At 53.4% G+C, this 25,324-nt stretch overlaps 2 protein-coding genes across 4 annotated transcripts; both read left to right on the forward strand.

The window, feature by feature from the left end:
- Positions 1–387: 387 nt before the first annotated feature.
- On the forward strand, positions 388–10,825 carry LOC141964669 (mitochondrial fission factor-like). Of its 3 annotated transcripts, XM_074915340.1 has the most exons (8): positions 1,065–1,109; positions 1,310–1,377; positions 4,112–4,344; positions 4,905–5,071; positions 5,799–5,887; positions 6,858–7,001; positions 9,640–9,718; positions 10,586–10,825. In XM_074915340.1, exons 3-8 carry the CDS (start codon positions 4,149–4,151, stop codon positions 10,715–10,717), a joined length of 807 nt encoding a protein of 268 aa, XP_074771441.1. In that variant the 5' UTR covers positions 1,065–1,109; positions 1,310–1,377; positions 4,112–4,148; the 3' UTR covers positions 10,718–10,825. The 3 variants fall into 3 exon arrangements, with proteins under 3 accessions (XP_074771439.1, XP_074771440.1, XP_074771441.1); XM_074915338.1 differs by lacking the exons at positions 1,065–1,109; positions 1,310–1,377 and adding an exon at positions 388–648; XM_074915339.1 differs by lacking the exons at positions 1,065–1,109; positions 1,310–1,377; positions 6,858–7,001 and adding an exon at positions 388–648.
- A 125-nt stretch (positions 10,826–10,950) lies between these two features.
- On the forward strand, positions 10,951–23,027 carry CNGA2 (cyclic nucleotide gated channel subunit alpha 2). The gene is made up of 6 exons (XM_074915337.1): positions 10,951–15,978; positions 16,134–16,241; positions 16,760–16,930; positions 19,304–19,411; positions 19,846–19,952; positions 20,641–23,027. The coding sequence occupies exons 1-6, from the start codon at positions 15,866–15,868 to the stop codon at positions 22,062–22,064; spliced, it is 2,031 nt and encodes a 676-aa protein (XP_074771438.1). The 5' UTR covers positions 10,951–15,865; the 3' UTR covers positions 22,065–23,027.
- Positions 23,028–25,324: the final 2,297 nt, after the last annotated feature.

The raw sequence follows: 25,324 nt of genomic DNA on the forward strand, positions 1-25,324 counted from the left end.
TCAGCTCTGTGGCACCAGTCCTCCCCCTGGGCACCCCCTCAGCACAGTCCTCGGTGGGGAAGGGACCATCACTGGAGACCGGGTGCGTGCTGTGGGGCTGGGAACAAACCCCACACATCTGAGAGGAGCCTTTGACCTCCCTGGGCATGGGGTGCAAACCTCGGTGAGAACTGGAAGGTGTCCTGTGAGCCCTGACTGGTGGCGTAGGGATTTCCAAAGGTCTTGGAGGGGATTTAGGTGCACAAGTTGTCTTGTTCCTCTGTGTGCTCATAAACCTCTTAGATAATCCCCTTTAAATAACAAGACTAGGGCAGCGTGGGATTTATTTTAAGCTCTTTCAAACCGAGATTTTATGGTCAAGTCTCGGACCCTGTCCCCATTCAGAAGTGTTTAAAACTGCCGGTTCATCCCAAACGGAGCATTTCACCTCTCTGGACTCCACGGAGCGGCAGGACAGATGGGCTCTGGGCGGGCTCCCCCCCTGCCCGTGCTGTGGGGGGCATTGCCCCCCCCGGGGAGGCGTCGCACCGATGAGTCCCAGCTCGCTAATTACCCGGCGGCGGCTTTAAGCGGGGGGCGGGTTGTCCCGGCTGGCGGCGGGCGGGGCTCCGGGGAGCTCCGGCGGTGGCTTCGGACTGCAAAAAATAAGTAAGTGCCCCCCCCAGTCCCCCCGCTTTGCGGCGCCGGGGGCGGGACGGGGCTCTGCGGGTCGCGGCGGGGGGGCGGGAGGCTCGGAGCCGCCCCCCAGCCCCGCTCCTGTCCCGCCTCCTCTCCCGAGTGTCCCGTGGGCTGAGCTTCTCAGACCCCCGCGTCCCGCAGCCATTTGCTCCCCAGCTCGTCCTTAAGCCGAGACACGGCGGGGGGGGGCAGAGGGGTGACCCCGGCTCTGCGCTCAGCGGCTTGGCTGTGGCAGGCGGCAGGCCCGGGCGGCTCCCGGGAGCCCCCCCGCAGTCCCCCCGCCGTGTCGGGGCAGGGCTCGCTCCTGCACCGGGGGGCTGCGCCGGGCGGGGGCCCCGCCGGCCCTGGGCTGCGGAGGGAGGGGGGTTAGTTGTGGGGCTTCCCTCCCCAGGGCAGGCTTTCCCGGCTTGCAGGATTTAAACCAGTGAGCCGTGAGTTCCCTGTGGGGGCACATGCAGGGAGCCAGGGCAGCGTCTGGGGAGCACTCGGCTTCTGCTGACGGGGGGTGGGGGGTGTTGCTTGGCAAGAGCTAGAAAAAGCCCTAAAGAAAGTGGAAGGAGGAAATCCAGCCACTTAAGCATTTTGTTCTTATGTGTTTTGACAGCTGGGTTGTTCTTTTTTTCCTTAATAGCTTATTCTCTCAGAGCCTGCTCCCCCCCCCCATTCCTCTGCTCTTGGGGAGCTGCAGCAGTTTCACAGGTGATTAGAAAATGAACCGATCTGCCCTCTCCACAGATTTACTGTTATTAATATATGCTGGTTTCCCAGAGCACAGGCCGAGGAAACGACACAAGGTGTTCGTTCGCTCCTCCAAAGCACCAAAAATGTGAAGGAGAAACCTGGTTTTCTCCGGTTCTGGACCGTGGGCTGGGTCTCGGGTGCAGGTTTCTCCTGTGGCACTGACGCACTTTGGGGCTGTCCCAGGGCTTGTCCCACTCCCGAGAGGGGGTTCCTGCAAAAATCCACCTTCTTTGAGGTTCTGGGGAGAAGCAGGGTGCGTGTGTGTTGTGACACCCGTGGGTTGGTGTCACCCCTGCCAGTGTTGGGTCTGGGCAGGGTGGTGGAGAGGGTGTGGGGCAGCAGGGGGGGTGCTGAGCCCCCCGACAGCCCCTCTCCGGCAGCGCCTCTGTGGCAGACCCAGTTGCAGAGTCGGGGATCTCATCTCTGCGCGTCTGGAAGCGGCACATCGCCGCCGCAGATTCTGTCTAATTAAAAGGTTTTTAATGACGGAGGAGTAGAGAGCAGCATGAGGCAGGTGGTACTGGAAGCGTTGGTTATTGCAGACCAGTTCTGCAAGTTCTGCCGCCCTCGTGTACCCGTGTTACAGGGCCCAGCTGCTGCAGGGGATGGAATCGGGATGGGATGGGGGGCTCAGGGGCTGTGTCCCCCCTGGTCCTTTGGCCTTCGGGAGATGGAGCTGCTTCCCTCTGCTCCTCTCACCTGGGTGATATCCCAGGGGGTGGCAGGGGGCTGGGGCAGGCGAGAGGGCCAAGAGCACCCTGGAAAGCAGCAGTGAGGGTGGCGGTGGGCAGCCCTGGCCTGGTGTGGGCTGGAAAGGCAGCGTCACAGACCTCGCTGCTAAATATAGTCCCCAGGCACGATCACAGAAGGCAGGGCCCCTGCATGCTCTCGCTCGCTTGCCTCCTCCCATTTTGCCCCCTTGAGCTTTGAAGAGGAAAACCTCTCCGTCCTCTGGCTGTTTGTGCTGTGCTGGAGCAGGTGGGGGCACCTTAGGGTGGAGACTTTGACCTGGAAGCAAAAAGGGACCATTTTGGGCATGGTGAGCTCAGTGTGTTGTCTGAAAAGCAGATTCATCACCCGGTGTGCAATAGGTCAATAATCACACACTCGGGAGAGACATTGCTTATTTATTTCAGGGTTGCCCAAGCCTCGGTGCTTGGTCATTTCCCACAAATCAAGCACACTAACGGGACTTTTCATGCTGTATTTATACACAAAACTTGCTGAGTTAGTGATTTTCCAAGCCCATCCTCTCTAGGATGATTGGTTAGTAATTTACATACAATTATATTACTGCTGATACAATACTTCTACTACTATACATGCTCAGGGGAAGGGTCTTCACCCAGGCAAGGGTCTTCTTGACCCATAGGCATGATTTTTAGTATTATAATGCGGGTAGTTCAGCCAAGGATAGGTGGACCTTGAATTTGTTTGCCAAGTTGGCAAAGTACCCTCTGCAAGGTCTCATGGCTCGGGCTGTCTTTGCTTGGAGGAGGCTATCTCCTTGTTCTGTTGATTTGGGATGCCTGTCGCTTCAACATACACAAAGAACATCTGTCTTGACCTAAGCATAATGTTGCTGCATTTGTTTTAAAGGTTTAACCTTCAAGAAAAGGGCGGCAGCAAGGAGTGTGCAGGGGGGCTGTGCATGCACGTGGCGTGTCTGGGATGTTGGGGCAGCACTGGGGTCTGGCTGGGGTCCGCCAGCCTTGGCAGCCCTGGGGTTTTCTTCTTGACTGTAGCTTTTTGAGAAAGAACAGAGTGCATATGCTGGGAGCCAGGAAGGTGTTTTGGGCAGCTCCTCTCCCAAAAAATGTAGGTTGTTTGCCCTCTGCTCACATCACTCAGTGAAAGCGTTGGGACATTGGACCCCAGAGCACTTCTGAAAGCCCTGGGACTTGGCCAAGGGGAAACTGAGGCACGGGGCAGTTGTGCGTCCTGAGCAGCTGCAAAGCCCCAGACAGCACCTATGTCCTATGTTCTGCTCCTACTGTTGGCTGCCCCAGGAGCAGTGAGAGCTGGAGCCTTTGTCCCTCCTCAGTGCTGGTCCCCCCGGTGGAGCTGCTGTGTGCTTTTCCTTCCCCTCCCGGAGGATGCTTCAACATCTGGCAGCTCTGCTCAGGGAAAAATCCATCTTGTTCAGTGTGGTGTGGGTCCCTGGAGGAGATGGGTGCTGGGTTGGGTGAGGAGAGTGTGCAGAGAGTCTAGTGCTCGTTTTTTCCTGTGGCAACCTGGAATCTTGTCACAAAACATGTGCTTTGTTTTTAGAAAACCTAATTTTTCCTGGAAGGCGTATGAACGTGAAAATGTGCTCCCAGCCCTCCTGCCTTTACTTTTGGATGGAAAATAATATTTTTTTCACTATTTTTTAGGGTATGCTGAACTCCTCCCACAGTTGGGCTGAACTATTGCCCTTTTCTTGCTATCAATGGAAGCAATAGGTGCTTTGCTCCCAGGACATGTAGCTTTCTTCTTTCTCACCCTGCCAGACAGGAGCTCCCACCTGCAGTGGCCCTGTGGGATAGCCCGTTCTCTGGGACAACTCTGTGTCTGTCTTTTGGGTTGTTTCTGCCTTATTTTAGCTCTCTTATAGAACACGTGTTGACCCTGTGCAGGTGCCAGTTTGGAAGAGCTGCTTGCTACCACTTTTGCTCAGCATTTTTATTTTTTTTTTTTCCTCTGTGTGAAGCCCAGAGTGCTCAAGCAATCTGAGGAAATCAAAAAAGATGTGGCCATTTTGGGGACTGGACTTGAACCGAGCCCGCTGTGACCTGCTCTTCACAGAAGCCATCAATCAGAGGATGCAGGTTCCCAACAGGCTGAAGGTAGCAGATAGCTCCAGTCCTGGGGATGAGGAGCCAGTGATAGAGGATGTCCCTCCTTCCTTTCGGATGCACATCCCTGATAGGATTTCTTTTGCAGGTAATGTCCTGGGTTGTCTTTTGGGGTGGCTGAAGGTTGGTGGGACTCTACAACATCCTAGGGACTAGGATCCCTTTATAAAATCCCCAGTGGTTTGCCTTGCAAGAGGAGAGGACAGGGGCAGGTATTGCAGTCAGCTTTCTTCTTGAAGGCAGGACAGGATGGTGTGGAGATGCTTGGGAAGAGGTGGGAAAAGGTAACTAACAGAAGGCAGGATGGGCCTTAGTTCCAAAAGGAGAGGAGCAAAATGTGGAGGTGTCTCCCTTCACATTACTTACCTCATGGCTTTGGTAGGCTCCCTGCTTTGGGATGCACAGACATATGGCCCTGTCTCTTTGAAAAACAGCTCTGAAATCTGCTTTCCTGGAGCGGTGTGTCCAGTTGCTTTCCAGTCCATGCCCCTCCAGGCTCTCCTGCCTCTCACACCTGTGGGACATGGTTTTTTGATATATGGCTGGTACTAGACATAGGGTTGACTTTCCTACATGGGTGGATCTTTCTTCTCTCCTGTACTGAGGGCATTCAGGTTGGTTTAATTCTTCCCTCTCTCTTCTCTGTAGAAATATCAGATGCCAGTTTGAGGCCCATCCTGTTGAACCAGCAAAGGAAGGTCCCCTCTGTCATGGTGCACGTATCCCCAGACTCCTCTGCACAGTCCACCTGCCTTGGGGAGCTCCCTTTTCTGCATGTAGCCAGCAGACCAAGCTCCCAGAAACGCAAACGATCGGTACTGTACTGAGAGCGGACGGGGTTGCCTGTGATGGGAAGGGGGAGCAATCCCACCGTTGGGTTTCTCCAGAGGTCTGTTACCAGCCCAAGCCAAAGTTCATCTTCCAGAGCACTACCTCCTCCTAGGAGGTGGTGGGATCTCTTTCTGTCCCATAACCAGTACACACCTGTGTGCTGGGACATTGATTCAGCCAGACCTCTTACTGCATTTTGTGAGCTGGAGGTAGGCTGAAGTAGGTGCAGTCCCCACCCAACCTCCTTCTGCTACTTTTGAAGTCCCTTTTCAACCACTGCTTCTCTTGGATGAAGTACGAGATGGAGCTGTTTCATCACTGTAGCATAAAGAGTTTTGGTGTCAGAGCTGAAAGCAGATTTTAACCTTGTGTGAAACTAATTCAAAGAGAGGCCTGGGCAGGCAAAGGCTTGAGTTTGGCTGCTGGAGCTGCTGATCTGCATTCTCAAGTGTTTTCACCTCCCTGATATTCGAGAGCTGTTCCCGGATACTTTGTGTGGAGGATTTTTGATCTGAATAGAGATCAGATCAGCAGGCTCCTTGCTGATCTTGCAGGGTCACCCTGCTCTGAGCATGTCTCTCCACCCTCCCTAGTGTCAGATCCTGCCACTGACCTTCCGCACGCTGATGGGCTCCTGGCACTGCAGACCACGGGCTGGGCTCGGCCCGTACAGGGTCTCTGCGCTCACACGGTTGTGTTTGATGCCAACAGGGCCATCACAGTAGCAGGTCACGGCGGGAGAGAACTCCAAGTGACTGTGTCCAGCTGGCCTTGCAGAGCCCAGGCCAGCACCATGAGCGGTGAGCATGAACCCGGGGCTGCCTGGGGTGGGGGGATCAGCATCTCCAGTTGTCTGTGCTGCTTTGATATTCTCTGGTGTCGGTGCCTCGAGGTGGGAGGGTATCCAGGTCGGGTCAAGGCAATGCCTTGCAAGTCCTGTTCTTGCACAAGAGGAATGTGGCTCCTGGTGTCAGAGAAGCTTGTGCCTGGCAGCGTTGAAGGCAGCTGCACTGGTCCCCAGGGCGATGAGCTCTCTGCGGGGATGCACGTGGGAGACCACGTCCCCTCTCGGAGCGGGCTGGGCATGCTGTTGCCTGGCCATTGGGCCAAGAGGACCTCACAGCCTCTTCTGGCTTGTCCCAGCCTCTCCGACTCTGTCCGTCCTCCTCTCAGTGCTTTGCGACATGGTCTCGTGCTCCAGCACCAGCATGGCAGAGTGTTGGGGCCTACGGGCAGGTGACCACTGGCAAATGAGGCACCAGGGCTTCACTGGGTTTCTTACCAGGGTTGTTGAAACTTGCAGTGCCTTGCAGACAGGGTGGGCTAAGAGCATGCAGCTTTTCAGCTCTGTGAGCATAGCTTGTGAGCAGTAGCATGGTGATAATGATCCTGGGCTCTGGATTCTCTCCAGTGGAAAAATTATCTCGTTTTTTAATTTAATCCCAGAACAGAGCCACCTTCCCCCTGAGAAGTCCAGGGTTGTCCTGTGTGGCAGGAGAGCTGCCTTCTGCAACCCCTGTGAGAGCAGCTGGTGAAGGTCTAGTTATTTCACAGCCACAATTAGCTTCAGAGGAGTCAGGCAACTGTCCTTGAGCCTGGGGGCTGCTGGAGGGGGTTCCCCCACCCGATGACATGGGTGTCTGGGTGCCGATGGCATTGCCCGGAGATGCTTGGAGCCGCTGAAGCAATGAGGGGTGCTCCCAAACGCCAGGTTGTGCCTGTGCTGTATGAGGCCAGGAAATAACAGGCGTGATTCTGTGTACACCCCAGGCCCGTGCGCAGTGCCCCGCTCCCCCCGCTCCCGGAGACGGGCAGGATCTACTCCATGCAGAACATCTTCCAGACCATGTACCTCCTGGGCCAGGTGCTCTTCCACCGTGTCCAGGACTCTCTGCAAGACCCAGCACCATCCAGGTGACTTTGGCTTGTCTTGAGCCACCTCCCTGCCATTCTGCAAGGACTTGCCTTTGCCTTGCTGAGGCACGAGCTCTGATAACCACAGGCTGCACGGTGCAGGGGCAGGATGGTCCTGCATGGCCGCCCCAGGCTCTCCTCCTTGCCTGTCCTGTCCGCCAGCTCTGGGTGCCTGGCCCAGGAGTGCCCGGTGCAGGCAGTCTGGCTGCACCCTGCTAACCCAGCCCAGCTCGTGTCTCCTGCTTAGCTTAACACCAGGCCCCCAGGCACCCTGGGTGCTTTAACGCCACCTGTGACATTGTTGGGACTTCAGCTGCTCTTCACTGCTAAGCAAGTGCTAATTTTTATGTGTGCCTTGGTGGCTTGATGGGGAGAAATGTGTGAAGGAATCAAAATCCAGAACAGATGGCTTGACCCAGGTCCTGCCCCTGAGACACCCTCTCCTTCAGGCTTCCAGCACCCTTGGCTGTATCTTGGGCACTCTTAATTAACCTTTTCCAACTGGCTGCTCCAAGTTACTCATCCCGTAGCCAGTGCCTCTGGCCTGGGTGCAGTGTGCCTGCATGCTCGCTGGAGCAGGTATGCAGTGACCTCAATCTCTCTGGATGTGCTGGAGCAACTGTCTCCACCGTGCTCTTATCTGTGCAAGTGTAGTAAATTCAACATGTTCAAAGACATCACTGCAGCCTTAAGGTGTCCCCACTGCTCTAAGACTGCTGAGCACCCAGAGGTACATCTAAATACTTCTAATTCTCCTTGAGCAAAGCCTCCAGGCAGAAAGGGAGGAGAGTGAGCATCCATCATCCCTGCCATCGGTGGCATATCCTGCCCTCCCTCCCCAGCTGGCGCGGAGGTGCAGGCAGCAGAGCTGGCTTCTGTCTGCGGACGATGCAAAGTGATGTCCCTGCTTTTAACCACAGTAGGCTGACTGTCTTCAAATGTCACTTTGTTTTTTTTGAAAGCAAAATCTGGGTGTGCCAACAGACCTGATTAGTGGCTATGTAAGACCATCTCCCTCCTCCCTTCAGGAGCAGAGGAGGTTTTGGCCGTGGTACCACGAGAGGTGGTAGCTTGTGGAGCTGCTGCACTGCAGGGGGATGAGTCTGGGGCCTCTGCCCAGGGCTCGGGCTCCCTTTGAAGCCAGCCACCTTGAAACACCTTTTCTTGGTACTTTGCATCACTTCAGATGCATACGGTAGCTCTTCAGCATGACAGCTTTGTACACCTATGCAACAATAAAAATTTAAAAATGAATGAGCTGACTTGTTTATCCTGAAATTTTGGTAAAGAAAAGTCTGGGCTCGCACAGAGATGAGTATTTGCCTGACAGTGACCTCTTGAAGAGTATGAGTTACTGGAAAGTAATTTCTAGTCTCTAAAGGGTGTCCCACCTGTATCAACTGGGATTTTTCAGTCAAAAGCTGCAGGATGTGTCCTTTTTTAATGGCTCTGTGCTGGGGGAAATTGGATTTTCTTTCTGTTGTGACTTTCATTTTACAGCCCGGCTACATTACATAGAGGTATTATCTCACAAATGTGTTTTCAGACAGAGATTCAGTGAATCTCCATGTGCTGCTCTGGCTTGTCTTCAGTGAGATCAACATCATGTTGCAAGCAGGAATAAATACCCTCTCCTCCCCAAGGTCTCTGAAGGAGCTGTGTTAGACACTCGTTAGCCCGTATGGTATCCACGAGTGCCCATGCGAGTTACTGGTGTGCCTAGGGGAGTTTTGGTTATAGAAGAACTGATGTAGAGCCAGCCTATGTTGATGGGAGTAACAGACCGAATGCGGCAATTTTGTTTTTTCTCATGTGGACCTACTTTGTTTTGTGGGTCGGTGCTGTGGGCCCTGCAGCATGGCTCCAGGGGATGCCCTGCAGATCCGTGGTCTGTGTGTTGCCTCTGCCAGTGCGGCAGCTAATCCCAGTGGTGGCCCTCTTGTTTCCAGGGATGGAAGAAAGTGGTGCGTGCTTGGGTTGCTTATGTTTCCAGTTGCAGGTAAAATTTGCTTTAAGAGCAAAAAGTGATACTTTTTTTGTCAGGGGGAACAGGGAAAGTGAGCTTGTGGTTTCTGGAGATACTGGAGAGGAACAACTCCTTGTCTCAGCAAACACAGGACCCTTTTCTGCTGGCTGATGCACTTGCTTAGATGATGGTTCCCCCCAGTTGATGGCCACTTCCCACCAGCGGGATCCTCACCTGCTGATGTAAATGAGATCATCCCTCCATTTCAGCATTGGCCCTGTGATACTTATTTACCTGACTGGCTCTAAAGAAGGTTTATCCAACCCTCAATGAATTCCTCTGACTATAGAGAATGGATGCTTGGTAAATATATTTTCTCTCTGTTGGACCTCTAAAGAAATACAAGCATGTGTTTTCCCTGTTGTCTGTCATGGCATGTTTTGTTGTGATCACTGTGGGTGGACGGGTATAAATAGGCATGATGGGGGTTAAGAAGAGATGCTGTGCAGGTGCTGTTTCCTCTCTCCTGGTGCTGCACCCAGCCAGCATGTCCTGGGCACACACACGTTACCTGCATGGCTTGGCTCCCTGTGACAATGCTGTGTGTACAGGATGGCAGTTGCACCTCTTGAGCAGTGTTTGTCTGTCTGCATCTTTGTTTTTCTTCCCCAGCTCCCAGGAGGCTGGCCCAGCTCCAGAGAGTGCCTTGGAGGAGGTCGAGGCGGCTGAGATGGCAACAATGAGAAAGCAGGTGAGATGGGGTGAAGGGCTGCAAACGTTTCCTGGGAAAGCCATAGGAGGGGGGATGAGGAGGCTCCAGGGATATGTTGCTCAGTCCTGATGGGCTGGTGCTGCCAAGCTGGTCCTGGCTGATGCTCCTAATAGAGAACTAGGGGGGGACTTACATGTGTGTTGACCCATCAAGCCTCTACCCTGAGGGGCTGTAGGGCTACAGGAGACAGCCAGACCCCTCCATCTGCTGGCAGTAAAGGGCTCAGATGCTGTTCTGATGGGAAGGAGCTTTTCTTAAAGCATCTGCTCAGGAGCTCAGTTACTGCTGCTAATTCTCCCACACAAAGATAGCTGCTGGGGGCTGGAGCACCCCCCTGTGAGGACAGGCTGAGAGGGTTGGGGGGGTTCAGCTGGAGAAGAGAAGGCTCCGGGGAGACTTAGAGCGGCCTCTCGGGACTGAAAGGGCTACAGGAAAGGTGGGGAGGGCGTGATCAGGATGGTAGGGATAAACTGACAGAGGGGAGATTCACATCAGATATACAGAAGAAATGCTCTACTGTGAGGGTGGTGAGGCCCTGGCACAGGTTTCCCAGAGCAGCTGTGGCTGCCCCCTCCCTGGCAGGGTTCAAGGCCAGGTTGGACGGGGCTTTGGGCAGCCTGGGCTAGTGGAAGGTGGCCCTGCCCATGGCAGAGGGGTTGGAACTAGATGATCTTTAAGGTCCCTTCCAACCCAAACCGTTCTAGGATTCTATGCTGCTCTAGAAAAGGACCTGAAGGAGACAGCAGATCCCATCCTTCCATCCCTTGCTGTCCCATGGCTCTGGGATGAGCCAGTGTCCTGCACTTTGCTGCAGGGCTGACAGCAGCCCCACTGCTTCCCTTGCAGTTGATGAGGATCTCGGGGAGGCTTCGCGTGCTGGAGGAGCAGTGCAACGCCTGGCGACAGAAGGAGGCCCTGGTCTACTCTGTGCTGATCTCTGCCTGTCTCATCAACACGTGGCTCTGGCTGAGGAGATGATTTCTCATGCCCCGACCTCCCCTGCCCAACCCTGGCAGGGTGGCAGAGGGAAGGAGAGGATCCTTGCTTGTGAACTTGCAAACAGTAAAACTGTGTGTTTCTTCTTAACTTGACCTGCTTTTTGCACTGTAGGCCCTTGAGGATCTGTGTCCTTTAGGCCCCGATTACAATGAAGGTGCCATCTCTCTCCCATGCTCTAACAGCAGAGGGGGGTGAGGGAAACGACAAAGCTGGACCTGGAGATGGGTGTCAGGGAGGGGTGGGGTGCAAGGAGTATGACCCAGCAGGTGTAATCCCTGGGCTGGGCTGTGGTTGCAAATGCTCTGTGTACACTAGCAACCACCTTGTACGTTTGATGGGGTCAGCGCCTGTGTGGGAAGCTGCTGTGACGAGCCCAGGTCTCATAAGAAACTGGAGGTCTCCATCCTGCACAAAGCAATGGGAGACCCTCTGGACCTGCCTGCCAGAGGAGATGCAAAACCAAGGCGTCGGGTGTCTGCAGACATGGGGTCCTGTTCGTCTTAGACTGTGATGGGCCCAGTTCCTTGATCACTTTCCAGTTAGGATAACTCAATTCTGACCCCATAAAGGTCCTCAGCCAACTGCTGTTGCGTCTGTTCCTCATCTTCCACCCCAAAAGCTTGTGTAGAGTGATTGAGCATTTTTAAACTGCTGGTGGGTTTTCTCTTCTTCCTTGTGCCACTGCTCTTTGGTGGAAGTAGTACTGCCAGTTCTCATGTGCCACAGCCCCTGCACTAGAGGATACGGAGCTGGAGGAGCCGGGAGCTCCCACCCCTGCAGCTGCTGCTAAGCCACCATCTCCTTGGCTCCCACCCTGCTCGAGGCACTTCAGCAGCGGCTTCGCAAATGTTCAGATCCAAAGTGACTGTAAGAGTGTTTCTGAGGTCTGGGTTTATCTGGGAGCTTGGCTCTTTCCCAGAGAGATTTAAATGGGAAACCTCCTCGTGGTGAGTCTCTGGATTATAAAACCTTGTACCAACAGTGACAGCACCAGACAGGCCGTGGGAAATTGCCCATTCGGGCAGCAGTAGGTACTTGTTAGGTTGCCAGTGCCAGAGGGCAGGATCGCTCCCAGGTTTGCTGCCAAACTGTAACTTCAGTGACAGTGCAAGAACACAGGTGAGGGGAATTCTTGGCCCAGATGCTCTTCAGCTAAAAACAAGCCCAGTTCAACAGCTTTGCTGTTTCTTTCCTTCTGTGGAGTTTAGTAACACTTAGCTTTGAGGTGATGTTGAGATGCTCTTGGTGGTTCATCCAGCACATCTGCTGGAGTTGTGCTTGCAGGCTCTGGGGTTTTGGCAGGGCTTAACAGGACCTCTCTATTCCACTTATAAGTAATTGTAGCTGGATCTGCAGGTCATCCAGATGTCCCAACAGATTATTTACAGACAGGGATGCTTAGGTGTTTTCTGCCTGCAACTGCATCAAGCATCTGTGACTGTAAATCTGGCAGCTGGACATTGACTAATAAATAACTGTCCCACAAGTAATTGCAGGTCTGAACCTGTGCCCGATAGCTGAGCAGAGGAGAGCACTGAGATTTATTGCAGATGAGAGCCAGGACGGTGAGGTGGGCTTGCCGTGCCGTGGCAGGGTGTCTCTGAGGGATGGGAGCCCTGGTGCAGAGGTGGTTCCTGTGGCTGGTGGCTTAGGGACATGGTCAGGATTACCAGGAGACCTTACACAACGGGTCTGTATAAGGAGGCTGCTGCTGTGTGACTTGTGCCAGGTGAGTAGGTAAATTGTTTGGCTGATTATCTCTGAGAGGTACAAATGCATTTTGGAGGAAGTTTGTGGTTTGGGTTTTTTGTTTTTTTTTTTTTAGCTGTATTTAGGGTGAGAAGGGTTGACTGGATGATCTTCAAGGTCTTTTCCAACCTAGATAATTCTGTGATTCTGTGCCCCTCTGGGGGGACACATCATGTTCAAAGTGTGGATTGAAGATGTTTGAAGGAGAGGTGATCAAACTGTATGTGTTCTCAAAGCCTAATTATTGGCAGGTTGTGAGGGATACAATGTGACTTTTACGTAAGGCATAAATCCTGGTGTGAATCTGGAAACACTGACCCATAAAATGCATATTTTAATAAACCGTGTGTGTTCTGGACGTGTTTCTTCTACCAGCTGTGGAGTCTGATCCTGGCATCCCAGTGGATGGGAACAGGTAAGGTTTATTTCCTCGGCAGCAGGACCCTGACCTGGTGCTGGATGTCTCAGCCACACGTGTTTATTTAATCAAATGCTGGATTTCTGCCCTCTATAGCTACCAGGCCATTTGGCCCACTGGTGTAAAACACACATGCCAGCTGCCATGCCCGGGGGAGGACCTGGAGGAGGAGAGTTTCTGGTTAATTCTGTCCCTGTTAGGGTGTGATAACTTTTATTTATTTCCTTTCTCTCTCCCTGCCACCTCTTCTTGGCTTTTCTTTGTCCCAGGCCAGCACATGTGGCAGGGCTGGATGTCTCCTAGGTCACTGCCACAATGACATGCACAGAAAATAAAGTGTCTTGTGCAATATGGTGCTTGAGCAAGCTGTGAGGGAGCCGCTCCTGGGGTTCCCATGTTGCTTTTGAAGGCAGCTGCAGGCAGGGAGCAAAAGGAGAGGTGGAAGGGGGACGTGCTGCTGCAGTGCTGCTGCTCTGTGATCTGTCCCCAGTGTTGGGGTCTGTGCCGCAGAGACAAAAGCAGGGTGATGTGTCCCTTGCTGCTGGGTGCTCACCCAGGAGGTACCCAATGCTGCCAGCAGCCCTGGCCAAGGCTGCAGATTTCCCATTTCTTCCTTCAGGCTCCCTGCTGTCCTGGTTTTCAGCAAGATCAGAACAGGTGGAATTTAAGACTTTGAAGGAAAAAAAAAAAAAAAAAAAAGGTAAACCTTTGATAACGAAGGGACTCCCAGTGCTGGTGCTTCCAGATCAGCCCTGCACACGGGGCAGGGCTCCATGCGCATGGCAGGGGCTGATCCAGCCTCAGCCACTGCAAGGGGAGGAAGGGGGTAAAAATTACCCTCTTCCCTATTGCCTTGGGGATGCAAATTCTTTGTTAACCCGTTATTAGAATGGCTTTGTGAGTAAAATATGAGGGCAGAAACTGGTGAAAGATGCATTTTGTGATCATCTTCAAACTCTAAGCTCTCTTCACTGGGACTCCAGAGCAGCACATCTGATCTTGTGCTCCCTAAGTGTGAGAAGAGGTATCTGGATGGGAGGATGTTAAAATGTGGCTACTTCTGCAAATTCTCCATCGTGGCAGTAGTTGTGGCACAGCCTATGAAGCAGGGAAAAAGTCATCAGCTTTGTTTTTCCCTAGGGCAGAGGGCTGGGAGGGGAGCAGAAGCAGGCAGCCTGGGCGACAATCCCAGTATGTGACCAGGTGTGGCAGGACCTGAGCCTGGCTGGGGTCTGCTGGTTGTGCCTGTCCCTGGGTGGGCAGTGACCCTTCCCCAGGGTTTGCTGGGGACTCGGGAGCCGCCGGACCCAGAGCTGCTCGGGACAGCCACTGAGGAGGTGGAGTGTGAGTAGGAAAATGGATCATCTCTGAGCAGCACATTCCCCTCCTCCCCTTTCATCCCCCAGACACAAAGCTGGCTGCTATGAACTCCTCTGAAGTGCGCCCTGCTGCTCGGGGCATCGAGGATGCTCAGGGGATGGGCTGCTGGAGTGACGAGGACAGACGCACGCGTGTGCATCCTCCCTGCGCGCCGCGGGGGCCCCTCTGCCGCTGCCAGGCTGCTGCCCGGCCACCTTACCTGCTTCTCTGCTTGGGCAGGGGAGAAAGGCGGGAGTGCTGGCTTTGCTTTGCAGCTCAACGCGTGCTTTAAAAGCCTGAGTGCTCTGGAGACAGCCCAGAAGGCTCCTGGGGGAGGGATGCTCCCCAGCCACCCCTGCTAGCCCGCGTTAGGCAGCAGCCAGGTGTTGAAGGCTTCGGGGGACACCAGGCTCGTAAGTGGACAGTGGTGGCTTCTCAGCAGCAGCTCTGCTGCCCTGGGGAGGTGGCTTGCCTGGGCGTGGACAGCTGTTGCAGTGTGGACGTGGTCTTTGGTGTGTGTTGGTGGAGGTGTACAAGGCATCGCCTTTCTGCGAGCGGAGCCTCGGCCATGGGCTGCACCATGTGAGAGCACAAGCATGTCACCTCCAGGAACCTGCCTCACCTGTGCGCTCTGGGTATGGAGGGTGCACTGTGCCCCGGGGGGTGGCCAGGGTGGGAATATGTGATCTAGGTAGAGCTGGGTGATATGCCCGGGTGCTTTTGTGTCCATGCAGGTGCAAGTCTGTGTTTCCAAGAGGTGCATTTGCACGGTGTGGCCTGTTTTGGGGCGGAACAGAATACTGAGGGCTGCACATCTGGGGCTGGGCAAGCCCCATGGGCATCTCTTGCTTTTTAGATAAACAAAATCCAGTGAAATCACAGACTTAACAGCTCAGCAGCCTCTATGTGTTAATGTAAGGTCTTGTCTTCTGCTCTCTGAAACCAGATGGTCGCTCCTGCCAGCAGGAACTTCAGCAAGGCTCTTTTTAAATAGCAAACCTTAATTTCCAATGCAGTGGCAATTTTTGCAGTGATGAGATGTGGGCTTGCTGGGCAGGTCACCAGTAGGTTGCTGTGCCCTAAGGAAGAAGGGTGGTTGCTTGGGTGCAAACACCCTTCTACGTGCAAAGTCTACCTTGTGCTGCTGCACAACAGCATCTCCCTGCCAGGGCTGGCCTTGCACTCACATCCCTTACAAGTGTATTTTCTTGTCCCTGGGCAGGCAGTGGTGCTGAGAGTGCCGTGGACTTGTTATGGGACTCGTTGTTATGGCGCGGCTCGCTGGGGATGCTGTTGCCCCAGCAATGGCTGAGGAGCCTGAACAGCAAGGAGAGCATCTTTCGTGGGCCACGGACAGATGTGGGATTTCTTGGGGAGGGTGAAATGCTCTGCAGGACTCTTAAGGCAGCATCAGCGATGGCTGGTGGTAGAAAACGTGGGATGGGCACATCCCATGAGGTTTGACCCTCTCTTCCCGTGCTGTGCTGTATCTCTGCGTTCAAACAGTGGGATGTGCCCTGCATGGCTTTTCTTGTGGTGTTTTTCTGCTCTTTGCAGGTCTCTGGGGCAGGGTGTGTGCCTGTGGTCTCCTCACAGAGAGGATGACAGCCAAGAGTAATGGTCTGCACAGCTCACCGGCCAACCGCCACCCCAGCCCACCCGCCCAAGCCAGAGCGGAGGGTGACGTGGAGGGGACGGGGCTCAGCACGGGCAGGTCAGGCTGGCCCCTGGTTTGGTGGAGGGAGGCAGTGGTGGGGCAGGGAAGGGGGGTGTCTGCCAAGACCTGGCAGCTGCCCACATCTTCCAGTTCGCCTGGCAGGTGTCACGATGGCATGGCGTGGCAGTGACCTCACCTTTTCCCCACTGCAGGACCTGTTCAACCCAGGATGACCCCTCCTCAGAGCTGCAGAGAAGAGGTCCCCCGGATGGGGGTGAGCCGGCTGCCTCCGCTTTCCGAGGCAGGCAAGCCTTGGCCAGGTACCTGAGTGTTCTGTCTGCCCAGAGTGAGCCTGAGCCTTCTGTGCCTGGCTTTGACACTGGACACTTGCGTGGGGTCAGGATCCTCTCCTGCTGTATGGCATCCAAGGGCTGCAGGGACCAGTGTCTGTGGATGCTGTTCTGCATGACCCAGTGCCCATGGAGGGGGCTGCAGGAGGGGATGACTCCATCACCTCTGGGCCCCAGGAGGGCTCGGGGGCTCCTCTCCCTTGAAGGCAGCCTCACACTGCCCCAGTCATCCACACATTCCTTATGTCCCTGTGGGAATGGCAGCAGGACTGAGGAAGGAGCTGTGGGACTCTGCCAGGGTGGGCTCTCTTGCTCACATACTCTTGGTCCTACACCATCGTTACAAGGGTGTGGGGTAAAGGAAGTATTTGGGCTTGAGAAGGAGCTGTAAGTTTTTTCTCAGCTGTAGCCCTTCTTCTTGCTCTCCAGGTTTTGCTTTCTCCTTGCTCCACAGACACCTCCTGACTCTGCCTCTTTCCCCTGTCCAGGATAGCCCGGCTGGTGCTGGTGCTGAGGGACTGGGCCAGCAAGAGCTTGCACGAGGAGCAGCAAAGGCCAGACCCCTTCCTTGAGCGTTTCCAGGGCCCCGAGCTCCAGACAGTGGCTGCAGGTGCTGACAATGATTTAGAGGATGTGGAGACCGAGGAGGAAACCGAAAAGTAGGGTCCCTTTCCTGTGGCCCCAGCTGTCTTTGGCTGTGCATGGTGCTTGGGGGCTCCCAGCAGTGATGGCTAACGGAGGCGGGTGGGAAAGGGAAAGGGGGAGGTAGGATGCAGTGGTGGGAAGGGTCCTCCCTGCCCTCTCCAGCCTCTGTCCTGGCAGCCAGCCTGGCTTTGCTGGGCTGTTATGCAGGCACACAGGACCTGGGAGTCCATCCCGGTGTAAAAGACCTGGCCTGTCCCTTACCTGTGGGGTCTTCTCCCCCCTGCTGCATGCCCTGGGAGCAAACACACATTGCATGGCTCGTGACAGCTAGCAGGCCTCCCCATTTTCAGAGCAGTTCAACACTAGGGTTGGCATTTGGAGCCAGCCCTGAGTCTGTAAGGAAATGCACCTCCAGCTTGTGCATATGAGGAGCTGGGGACAAGCTGAGTGGTGCGGGGGTTCCACCCAGGAGACCACAGCAAGCACAGATGCTTGGGATTTGCCAGTCTCATTCATCATCAGCAGTATGAAGGCAGATGAAGGGAATGCGTTTTCTGCCCATTATCCCCCCCCCAGCCCAAGAGCAGACACTGTGACGGCAGCTTTCTGAAAAGGCTCTTTCAAATCCAGCCCTTTCATCTGCTCAGCTCATACTTCTCCTGGTGAAAAGCAATAACCTGGTTTTTCTTCTGCTGGCTAATTAAAGGGCAAAGCTCATGGACTACTCTGGACCCTAACATTATACATGGTAATTAAAACGCCACGAAATAATTGTTTTCAGTAGGAGAAAAATATTGGAGCCTTGTATCTGGGTCTTTACTAGACATGGAAGAAAACGTTCTGCCCTGTGAGGTTAAGGGGAGCTTGTTAATTATCAGAGGGAGCTGAAGCGTGCCGTGAAAGGGCTGCTCAGTGCCAGTGGACTCCTGGGGAGACGGTGGTAACTTCTGCTGGTTTCCAGGTCCTCAGCTTCACAAGTAAGAAGAGACCCAAGTCTGGTAACTCCGACCGTGAGCTGCTCTTCATGGCCTTGGGAGCCTCCATGGTTGGAGGTTTGGGTGCAAACCCTTTGGGAGGAGGCGGATGATTATAATCTCTTCCTGGGTTAACACAGAACCCTGGTTTTCCAGCCCTGGCCCCACAGTCAGTGTAATGTCCGTGGCTCTGGCCACCTGCCGTGGGCAGTACTAGTGATCCAAAGCTGAAATTACAAATGTAATTAACACCGTTATTGCCATTATTAGTGCTTGTGGGTGTTACAACAGCACCAGCTGGCTGCAGGTCAGTCAGTACTCCCTGTATGTTGATGCTGTATGTTCCAGGGAGCAGAGGGTCCTTTTCTCAAAAAACATTTAAGTTGCAGTTTCCATGCACTTTTAATGGGCAAGTTGGACCACCTGCTTGTCTGTGGCTGTACCCAGAGCAAACATGAAGGAGTGCTGCTGGCTTTGCCCTGAGTGCTGGTCCCCACGCTCCGGGCACCGCAGGTGCTGCTGCCTGTGCCGTGGGGAAGGAGCCTTCAAGGCAGAGGTTTTGCTTTTGAAGCTGTCAGAAGCAGGGAGGTAGGCATGGGGAATCTGTTGGCAAGGGGGTTGTTTTTTTCCTATTACTGGAGGGAGTTTTGCATGTTCAAAAGCTGGAAGGGAGGGAAGAAAAGAGAGGGAGTTTTGCCCCACCGGGCTGCAGCAGCTAAGCCTATCAGCCCAGCCGCAGAGTTTCTCTTCCTTGCCTTCTCCAGTGAGATCTGGCAACTGGAGCACACACATCTTATCTCAGAGTCCCAAGATGAGCAGGATCAAACACTTGGGAGCAGTTCAAAGGCTGGACCCAGGACTAAGCAGACTGCAGGCAGGCAGCTGAGAGCAGTGCGGTGATGGCAGCCTTGCAGTGCCAACTGCCACCCCCCGGCTCGCTGCTCTGGGGTTTAGGCATCCCCTCCTGGTGCTCCCACTGATCTGCATCACACTTTCCTTCCTGCTCTAATTAATCTTCTCTTAAAATATGTCTGGCACCAACCCATACCTCATCTGGGAGAGGCAGTGTCACGTAAAGAGAAGTTTTTTGATCACCTTCCATGTATCTGTTTCTGGCCCTGCACTGGGGGTGCTGTGTGCATCTGCTTTGCCTCACCATCTTACAGTTTCCTCTTCTGGAACATTACAGAGCCCCGTTTTGGGGATAAAGGAGTTTAAACAGTGCTGGACATTTTTGCTCAGCACTGCTGAGATTTGGTTTAGGATACAGACTGGCATTCAAGCTGCAGCTATGTTTGAGCCAGTCTAGTGCAAGGGATGAAGGATGTGGCTCGGATGGTTCCTTCCAACGCTATTTTCTATGTTTAGCCCTTTATTCATGAGTTTCTAGCTCTGTTTTCTCTCTGCTTCCAGGAAAAAATGGAAGATCTTTGTGGTGGACCCTGCAGGAGACTGGTATTACCGTTGGCTGGCTGTCATCGCAGTTCCTGTCCTCTATAACTGGTGCTTGCTTGTAGCCAGGTGAGCTGGGAGGCTGTAGGGTCCCTGTCTCCTCTAATCCTCCTGTTCAGCTGGTTGTCATGGCTCAGTCAGGATCAGACAACTGGCACTGGTGGTACTGGGGCTGGTAGGAACCTAAAGGGAAGGGATTCCCCACTATCACTGTGACTTCTGCAGAGCATCTGTCCCCTGGCACCAGTTGGAAAGGACCATGAGTTTGGGGTAAAGCTGCAAGGTGAATTTGGGAGGTGGTTTCAAGATGTTGCTTTACCTAGGTCAGAGGAGGGCAGATTTTTCAGAGAAGGGGATTTTAATTTCTAGGAGAAGAGGTGCAAGTGACCAAGCTTGGTTGTAGAGGTAAGGACCCTCAGAATCAGCCTATATTCATCTGTAATAGTTGGAGATGATAAAGAGATTTGTTGGTCTCACCACCCTATTTTATGACCTTCCTCCAGGGCTTGCTTCAGTGACCTGCAGAAGACCTACCTTGTCCTCTGGCTCGTGTTAGACTACATCTCGGACTCTATCTATGTTGGGGACATAGTGATCCACCTGCACACAGGTAAGCAGAAGCAGTATCCTTACTTGTCAGTGCTTTTTTTTTCCCCCTAAAAGTGGACATGAGCTACAAGGGAGAGTTCTACTCTACCACTGCATTAGGAAGGATTTTGTCTACCTTGGCAGTCACTAGTATGAAGCAGTCTCCAGAGAAAGAATCTAATTAAAAGATCTGAGAAACGGAGTAAGTTTCAGAATGAAAGATTAATCATCCCAGCTTTCAGCTTCACCTTTGAATAATTGTACAAAATTACGTGCATTACTATTAGTATTCGGGCATAGTTGCAGGTCTGTATCTCTGATTTTGCATCAGTTCAGCTAATGAATTATCTACACTGAAAAATGGTAGAATTTAATGTTCTCGGAACACAGCAGGTGGCTGTACGTTTTCTGTCGGAACGGCAATAATTCATGTTCTGGAGGATGGAAACCTCTGTGTCCCCATTTCTTTGTAGCAACAGACTGAATCCCTAAGTGATATCTTTAGGTGGCTTTTGCCAGATGAAGGGCTTGAGTGGTAACAAAAGCTTGTAAACTGAGTAGATCAGGTGGAACTGGTAAGATTTGGATGACTCTGTGTATATATGCACGTATGTGCATGACATACCCTAAAATGTTTCTCAGAAGGGCATACAAAGCCTGCAGGAGTTGAACATAAGCCAAGATAATTCTATCATTTGCTTCTCTGTTAGGATTCTTGGAACAGGGCCTCCTGGTTAAGGACCTGAAGAAGTTACGGGATAACTACATCCACACCTTACAGTTCAAGCTGGATGTTCTCTCCATCATGCCCACAGACCTGGCATACTTTGCTGTGGGATTGCACTGCCCTGAATTGCGTTTCAACAGGCTGCTGCGCTTCTCCCGCATGTTTGAATTCTTTGATAGCACCGAGACCAGAACCAGCCACCCCAACATCTTCCGCATCAGCAACTTGGTTCTTTACATCCTGGTCATCATCCACTGGAATGCGTGCATTTATTATGCCATCTCCAAAGCCATAGGCTTTGGAGAGGACACCTGGGTCTATCCAAACATCACAGACCCTGAATATGGGTATCTGACCCGGGAGTACGTCTACTGCCTCTACTGGTCTACGCTGACTTTGACTACCATTGGAGAGACCCCTCCCCCTGTGCGTGATGAAGAGTACCTCTTTGTGATCTTTGATTTCCTCATTGGTGTCCTCATCTTTGCCACCATTGTGGGGAATGTGGGATCCATGATATCCAACATGAATGCCACCAGGGCAGAGTTCCAGGCAAAAGTTGATGCCATCAAACACTACATGCAGTTTCGCAAGGTGAGCAAAGACATGGAAACCAAAGTCATCAAGTGGTTTGACTACCTGTGGACCAACAAGAAGGCAGTAGATGAACGGGAAATCCTCAAGAATCTCCCTGATAAATTAAGGGCAGAGATTGCCATCAATGTTCACCTGGAGACACTGAAGAAAGTGAGGATTTTCCAGGACTGTGAGGCAGGTCTACTGGTGGAGCTGGTGCTGAAGCTTCGCCTTCAGGTGTTCAGCCCAGGGGATTACATTTGCCGGAAAGGAGACATTGGGAAAGAGATGTATATCATCAAGGAGGGGAAGCTGGCTGTGGTGGGAGATGATGGAATGACACAGTATGCTTTGCTCACTGCAGGAGGCTGCTTTGGTGAGATAAGCATCCTCAACATTAAAGGGAGCAAAATGGGCAACAGGCGCACAGCCAACATCCGTAGCTTGGGCTACTCTGATCTCTTCTGCCTGTCAAAGGAAGATCTTATGGAAGCAGTCACAGAGTATCCTGATGCTAGAAGGGTCTTGGAGGAGCGTGGCCGGGAGATTCTGATCAAGGAGGGGCTGCTGGATGAGTCAGCAGCAGAGGAAAGCAGGGAAGGGGAGAGCACGGAGGAGAAGCTGGACAGGCTGTCCCTGAGCCTGGACACACTGCACACCCACTTTGGCCGGCTCCTGGCGGAGTACAGCGATGCTCAAATGAAGCTCAAGCAGCGCATCACTGCTCTGGAGTTCAAGATGAGGCAGCAGGATCTGGAGGACTTCCTGTCCGATAGCTCAGACAGTCTGCTTGAGGATGAGGAGAAAGGTTTAACTGGTGGGACACAATGAGGGGATGCAGAGGTCAGATAGATGATGTCTGGCTGTGTGCTGGGACAGCATTTGCTATTTCACAAGGCATATCCTGTGGCTGCCTTGCCAGGGACTTCTCTTAGGTCCTTAACATTGCTGCTGCCACTGTCCTAATGGCAGCTCCTGACATGGCTCCAAATCAGGTGATTGTCTGTGCTTGTTTGTGTGGTGGGGTTTGGTAGCAGGGGAGGGGACCACAGCAGTGGCCACTGTGAGAAGCTTCTCTAAGCTTTCCCGGCTCCAAGTCAGACCTGCCTTTGCACCAAGGCCAGGGCAATTAGTGCCAGTGGCTGCGCCTCTGTGATAATGTATTTAAGAAGGGGAAGCTGGGAGGAGAAGGTGGTGTTGTGAGATGTTATGAGAAGGACACCGCTGCAAACACTGAGGTTGGTGGAAAGAAGGAGGAGGAGGAAGGGGGGGAGTTGCACCAGAGAAGAGGCCCCCCCTGTATCCCGGTGGAGCAGAGGCCAACATGTGGCCTGTGGAGGACCCCACATCAGAGCAGGTGACTGCCCCTGAAGAAGACAGGGACTTTATGGGAAGAAGCCCCCAGTGTTGTAGTTTGGCACTGGGAGGACTGCTACACATGGGGGTGACCCACTTTGGAGCATCTTGGGAAGAGCTGCAGCCTATGGGGAGGACTCATGCCAGAGAAAGTTCATGCAGGACTGTCTTCTGTGAGAGGAACCCCATGCTGGAGCAGGGGAGAATGAGAAGTCTTCACTCGGAGGGGGATGAAGTGGTGGGACTGACTGCAACCCCCATTCTCTGCCCCCTGCTCTGCTGGAGGGGAGGAGGTAGAGAGAGCAGAAATAAAACTGAGCCTGGAAAGAAGGAAGGGATGGGGGGAAAGTGTTTTTAAGATGTGGTTATACTTCTCACTGTCCTACTCTATCTATTAAGTGTTGTTGGTTTTAGTGTTTGAATTAAAGCAATGTTCTTTTTCTTCCCCTGAAGAGTCTGCCTTTTGCCCATGACTATAATGGATGAACCACTCCTCTCTGTCCTTATCTCGGTTCCTGAGCCTTTTGCTTTATTTTCTCCTTGCCATTCCTGAGGGGAAAGGGGTGAGTAAATGGCTGCCTGGTGCTCAGTTGCCCTCTGGGCTCGAACGACGTTGTCCTAACCCCTCCACAGGCCTGTCCCATTTTTCATTGCCCTGATCTGAGACCCCTTGGACTTGGATCACTAAAAAGAGGAGAATGGCTAATGCCACTGCTAACATTTCCTTCCAATTTCTGCAAAAGGTCTGTGCCCATCACACCTCCTCCTCTTATTTGCCTTAATAGAAGGTGGGACGTGACCCTTGCATGGAGGGGTGCCTGGCCGTGCTGACCTCCCTGCCATGTGCCACCTACCCATCCACACAGGGGCCAATGAGGAGACGGGCTTTGGGAAACACTGCATTCCTTGCAGATAACAAAACCATCCCAATGAGAGACCAAAACGCAAGCCACATATTTACAACCACATTTTGGATTCAGCCTTTCTAATTAGGTAAATAATCTCCACTGAGTGTCTGTGGACACTCAATCTGCACTGAGAGACTCCTTACCTGCAAGAAACCAAAACTCACTTAAGGCAGCCCAATCTATTATGTCTGCAAATGGGGAGGTTTTTCTGGGTCACTGTCACTCCCTGGGTCATCTCCACCACCCACACTGAGGCTGGACATCTAGCTGTAAGGGCAAGTAGCTGCCATCCTCCTGCCTGCCTCTCTTTTCACTTCTGCTCTATTTGGTGCTGTCAAACGGCTCCTGGCATGGGCAGCTCCGTACCCCAAGCCCTGCACCTTTCTGGGGGATGGTGTTCCCCAGCCCTTCCGCTGCAGAGGCACCATGATTTCCGTTTGGGCTATGGATGTTTCAGATGTCAAGAACAATACAGTGGTAAAGGCTGTGGCTTGCTGGCCCAACAGTGCCCGTTGTGCTACGTGCAGAAGGAATACAAGAACTGTCTCTCTCTGCTATCTAAAGTCAGCCAGATGTGCCAGGAAGGGTTTGACTAAAATGACATGCTTTTAAGGAACAAAGCAGTGGTGGGACCCAACTGTGCCCATATTCGCTTTGCTGTGGGTAGCTCAGAGAGAGAACAGAACACATTTATTTTCTTAGGCAGGAGGTTTTCTTGTACTCAGCGGGAGTTTTGGGGCTTTGCAGGCTGAGTGCCTTCTGGAAGAGAAATGAGTGGCAGAGCCACAGAGACACATGTACGAGGATGAAAATGTGGCACCATCGAGTGTGTTGGCAAAACTCTGCCAGGCTGTGCCGCAGCCCCGCGGGCTCCACGGTGCAAGCAGTGTGTTGGTGAGGGGTGAAAGTGCAGGAGAAGACGCCAAAACCCTGCAAGCAACAGCAACCTCAGCACGAGCAGTAATGCCACTCATGCCTAATGGTGCTGTGCAGGTGCTGGGACTGGGGGATGCAACCTCATTTCTGCCTTTTGTCATGTAGCTTGCCCTGACCCACGTGTGGGCATCTGGGATGTCCTGCTCCTGCCTGCTGGGCCTGTGGAGTGGGCTGGGGCTGGTTTCCAAGGTGGAAAACATTTGGTGAAGAAGGGAATTTTGGAGGAATTCATGTTCTGGGTCAAGTTCAGCCAATAGTTTGGCTAAAGTAATGGGATGACACATGGGGAGGTATCACAGAATTGTCTCGGTTGGAAAAGCCCTTGAAGCTCCTCCAGCCCAACCATGAACCTCACCCTGACCGTTCCCAACTCCACCAGATCCCTCAGCGCTGGGTCAACCCGACTCTTCAACCCCTCCAGGGATGGGGACTCCCCCCCTGCCCTGAGCAGCCCATTCCAACGCCCCACAGCCCCTTCTGCACAGAAATCCTTCCTCAGAGCCAGCCTGACCCTGCCCTGGGCAGCTTGAGGCCATTCCCTCTGGGCCTGGCGCTGGGGCCTTGGCTCCAGAGACTCATCCCCCCTCTCTGCACCCTCCTGTCAGGGAGCTGTAGAGGGCCAGGAGTTCTCCCCTCAGCCTCCTCTTCTCCAGACTAAACCCCCCCAGTTCCCCCAGCTGCTCCCCAGCAGACCTGTGCTCCAGACCCTGCCCCAGCTCCGTTGCCCTTCTCTGGCCACGCTCGAGTCATTCAATGGCCTTTTTGGGGTGAGGGGCCCAAAACTGAACCCAGGAATCGAGGTTTGGCCTCACCAGTGCCGAGTACAGGGGTGAGATCCCTTCCCTGTCCCTGCTGGCCACCAGAAAGGTTCATAGTGGAAAGCTGAGGGCA

Source organism: Athene noctua, chromosome 11 (assembly GCF_965140245.1).
Source record: "Athene noctua chromosome 11, bAthNoc1.hap1.1, whole genome shotgun sequence".
Classification (NCBI taxonomy): Eukaryota; Metazoa; Chordata; class Aves; order Strigiformes; family Strigidae; genus Athene; species Athene noctua.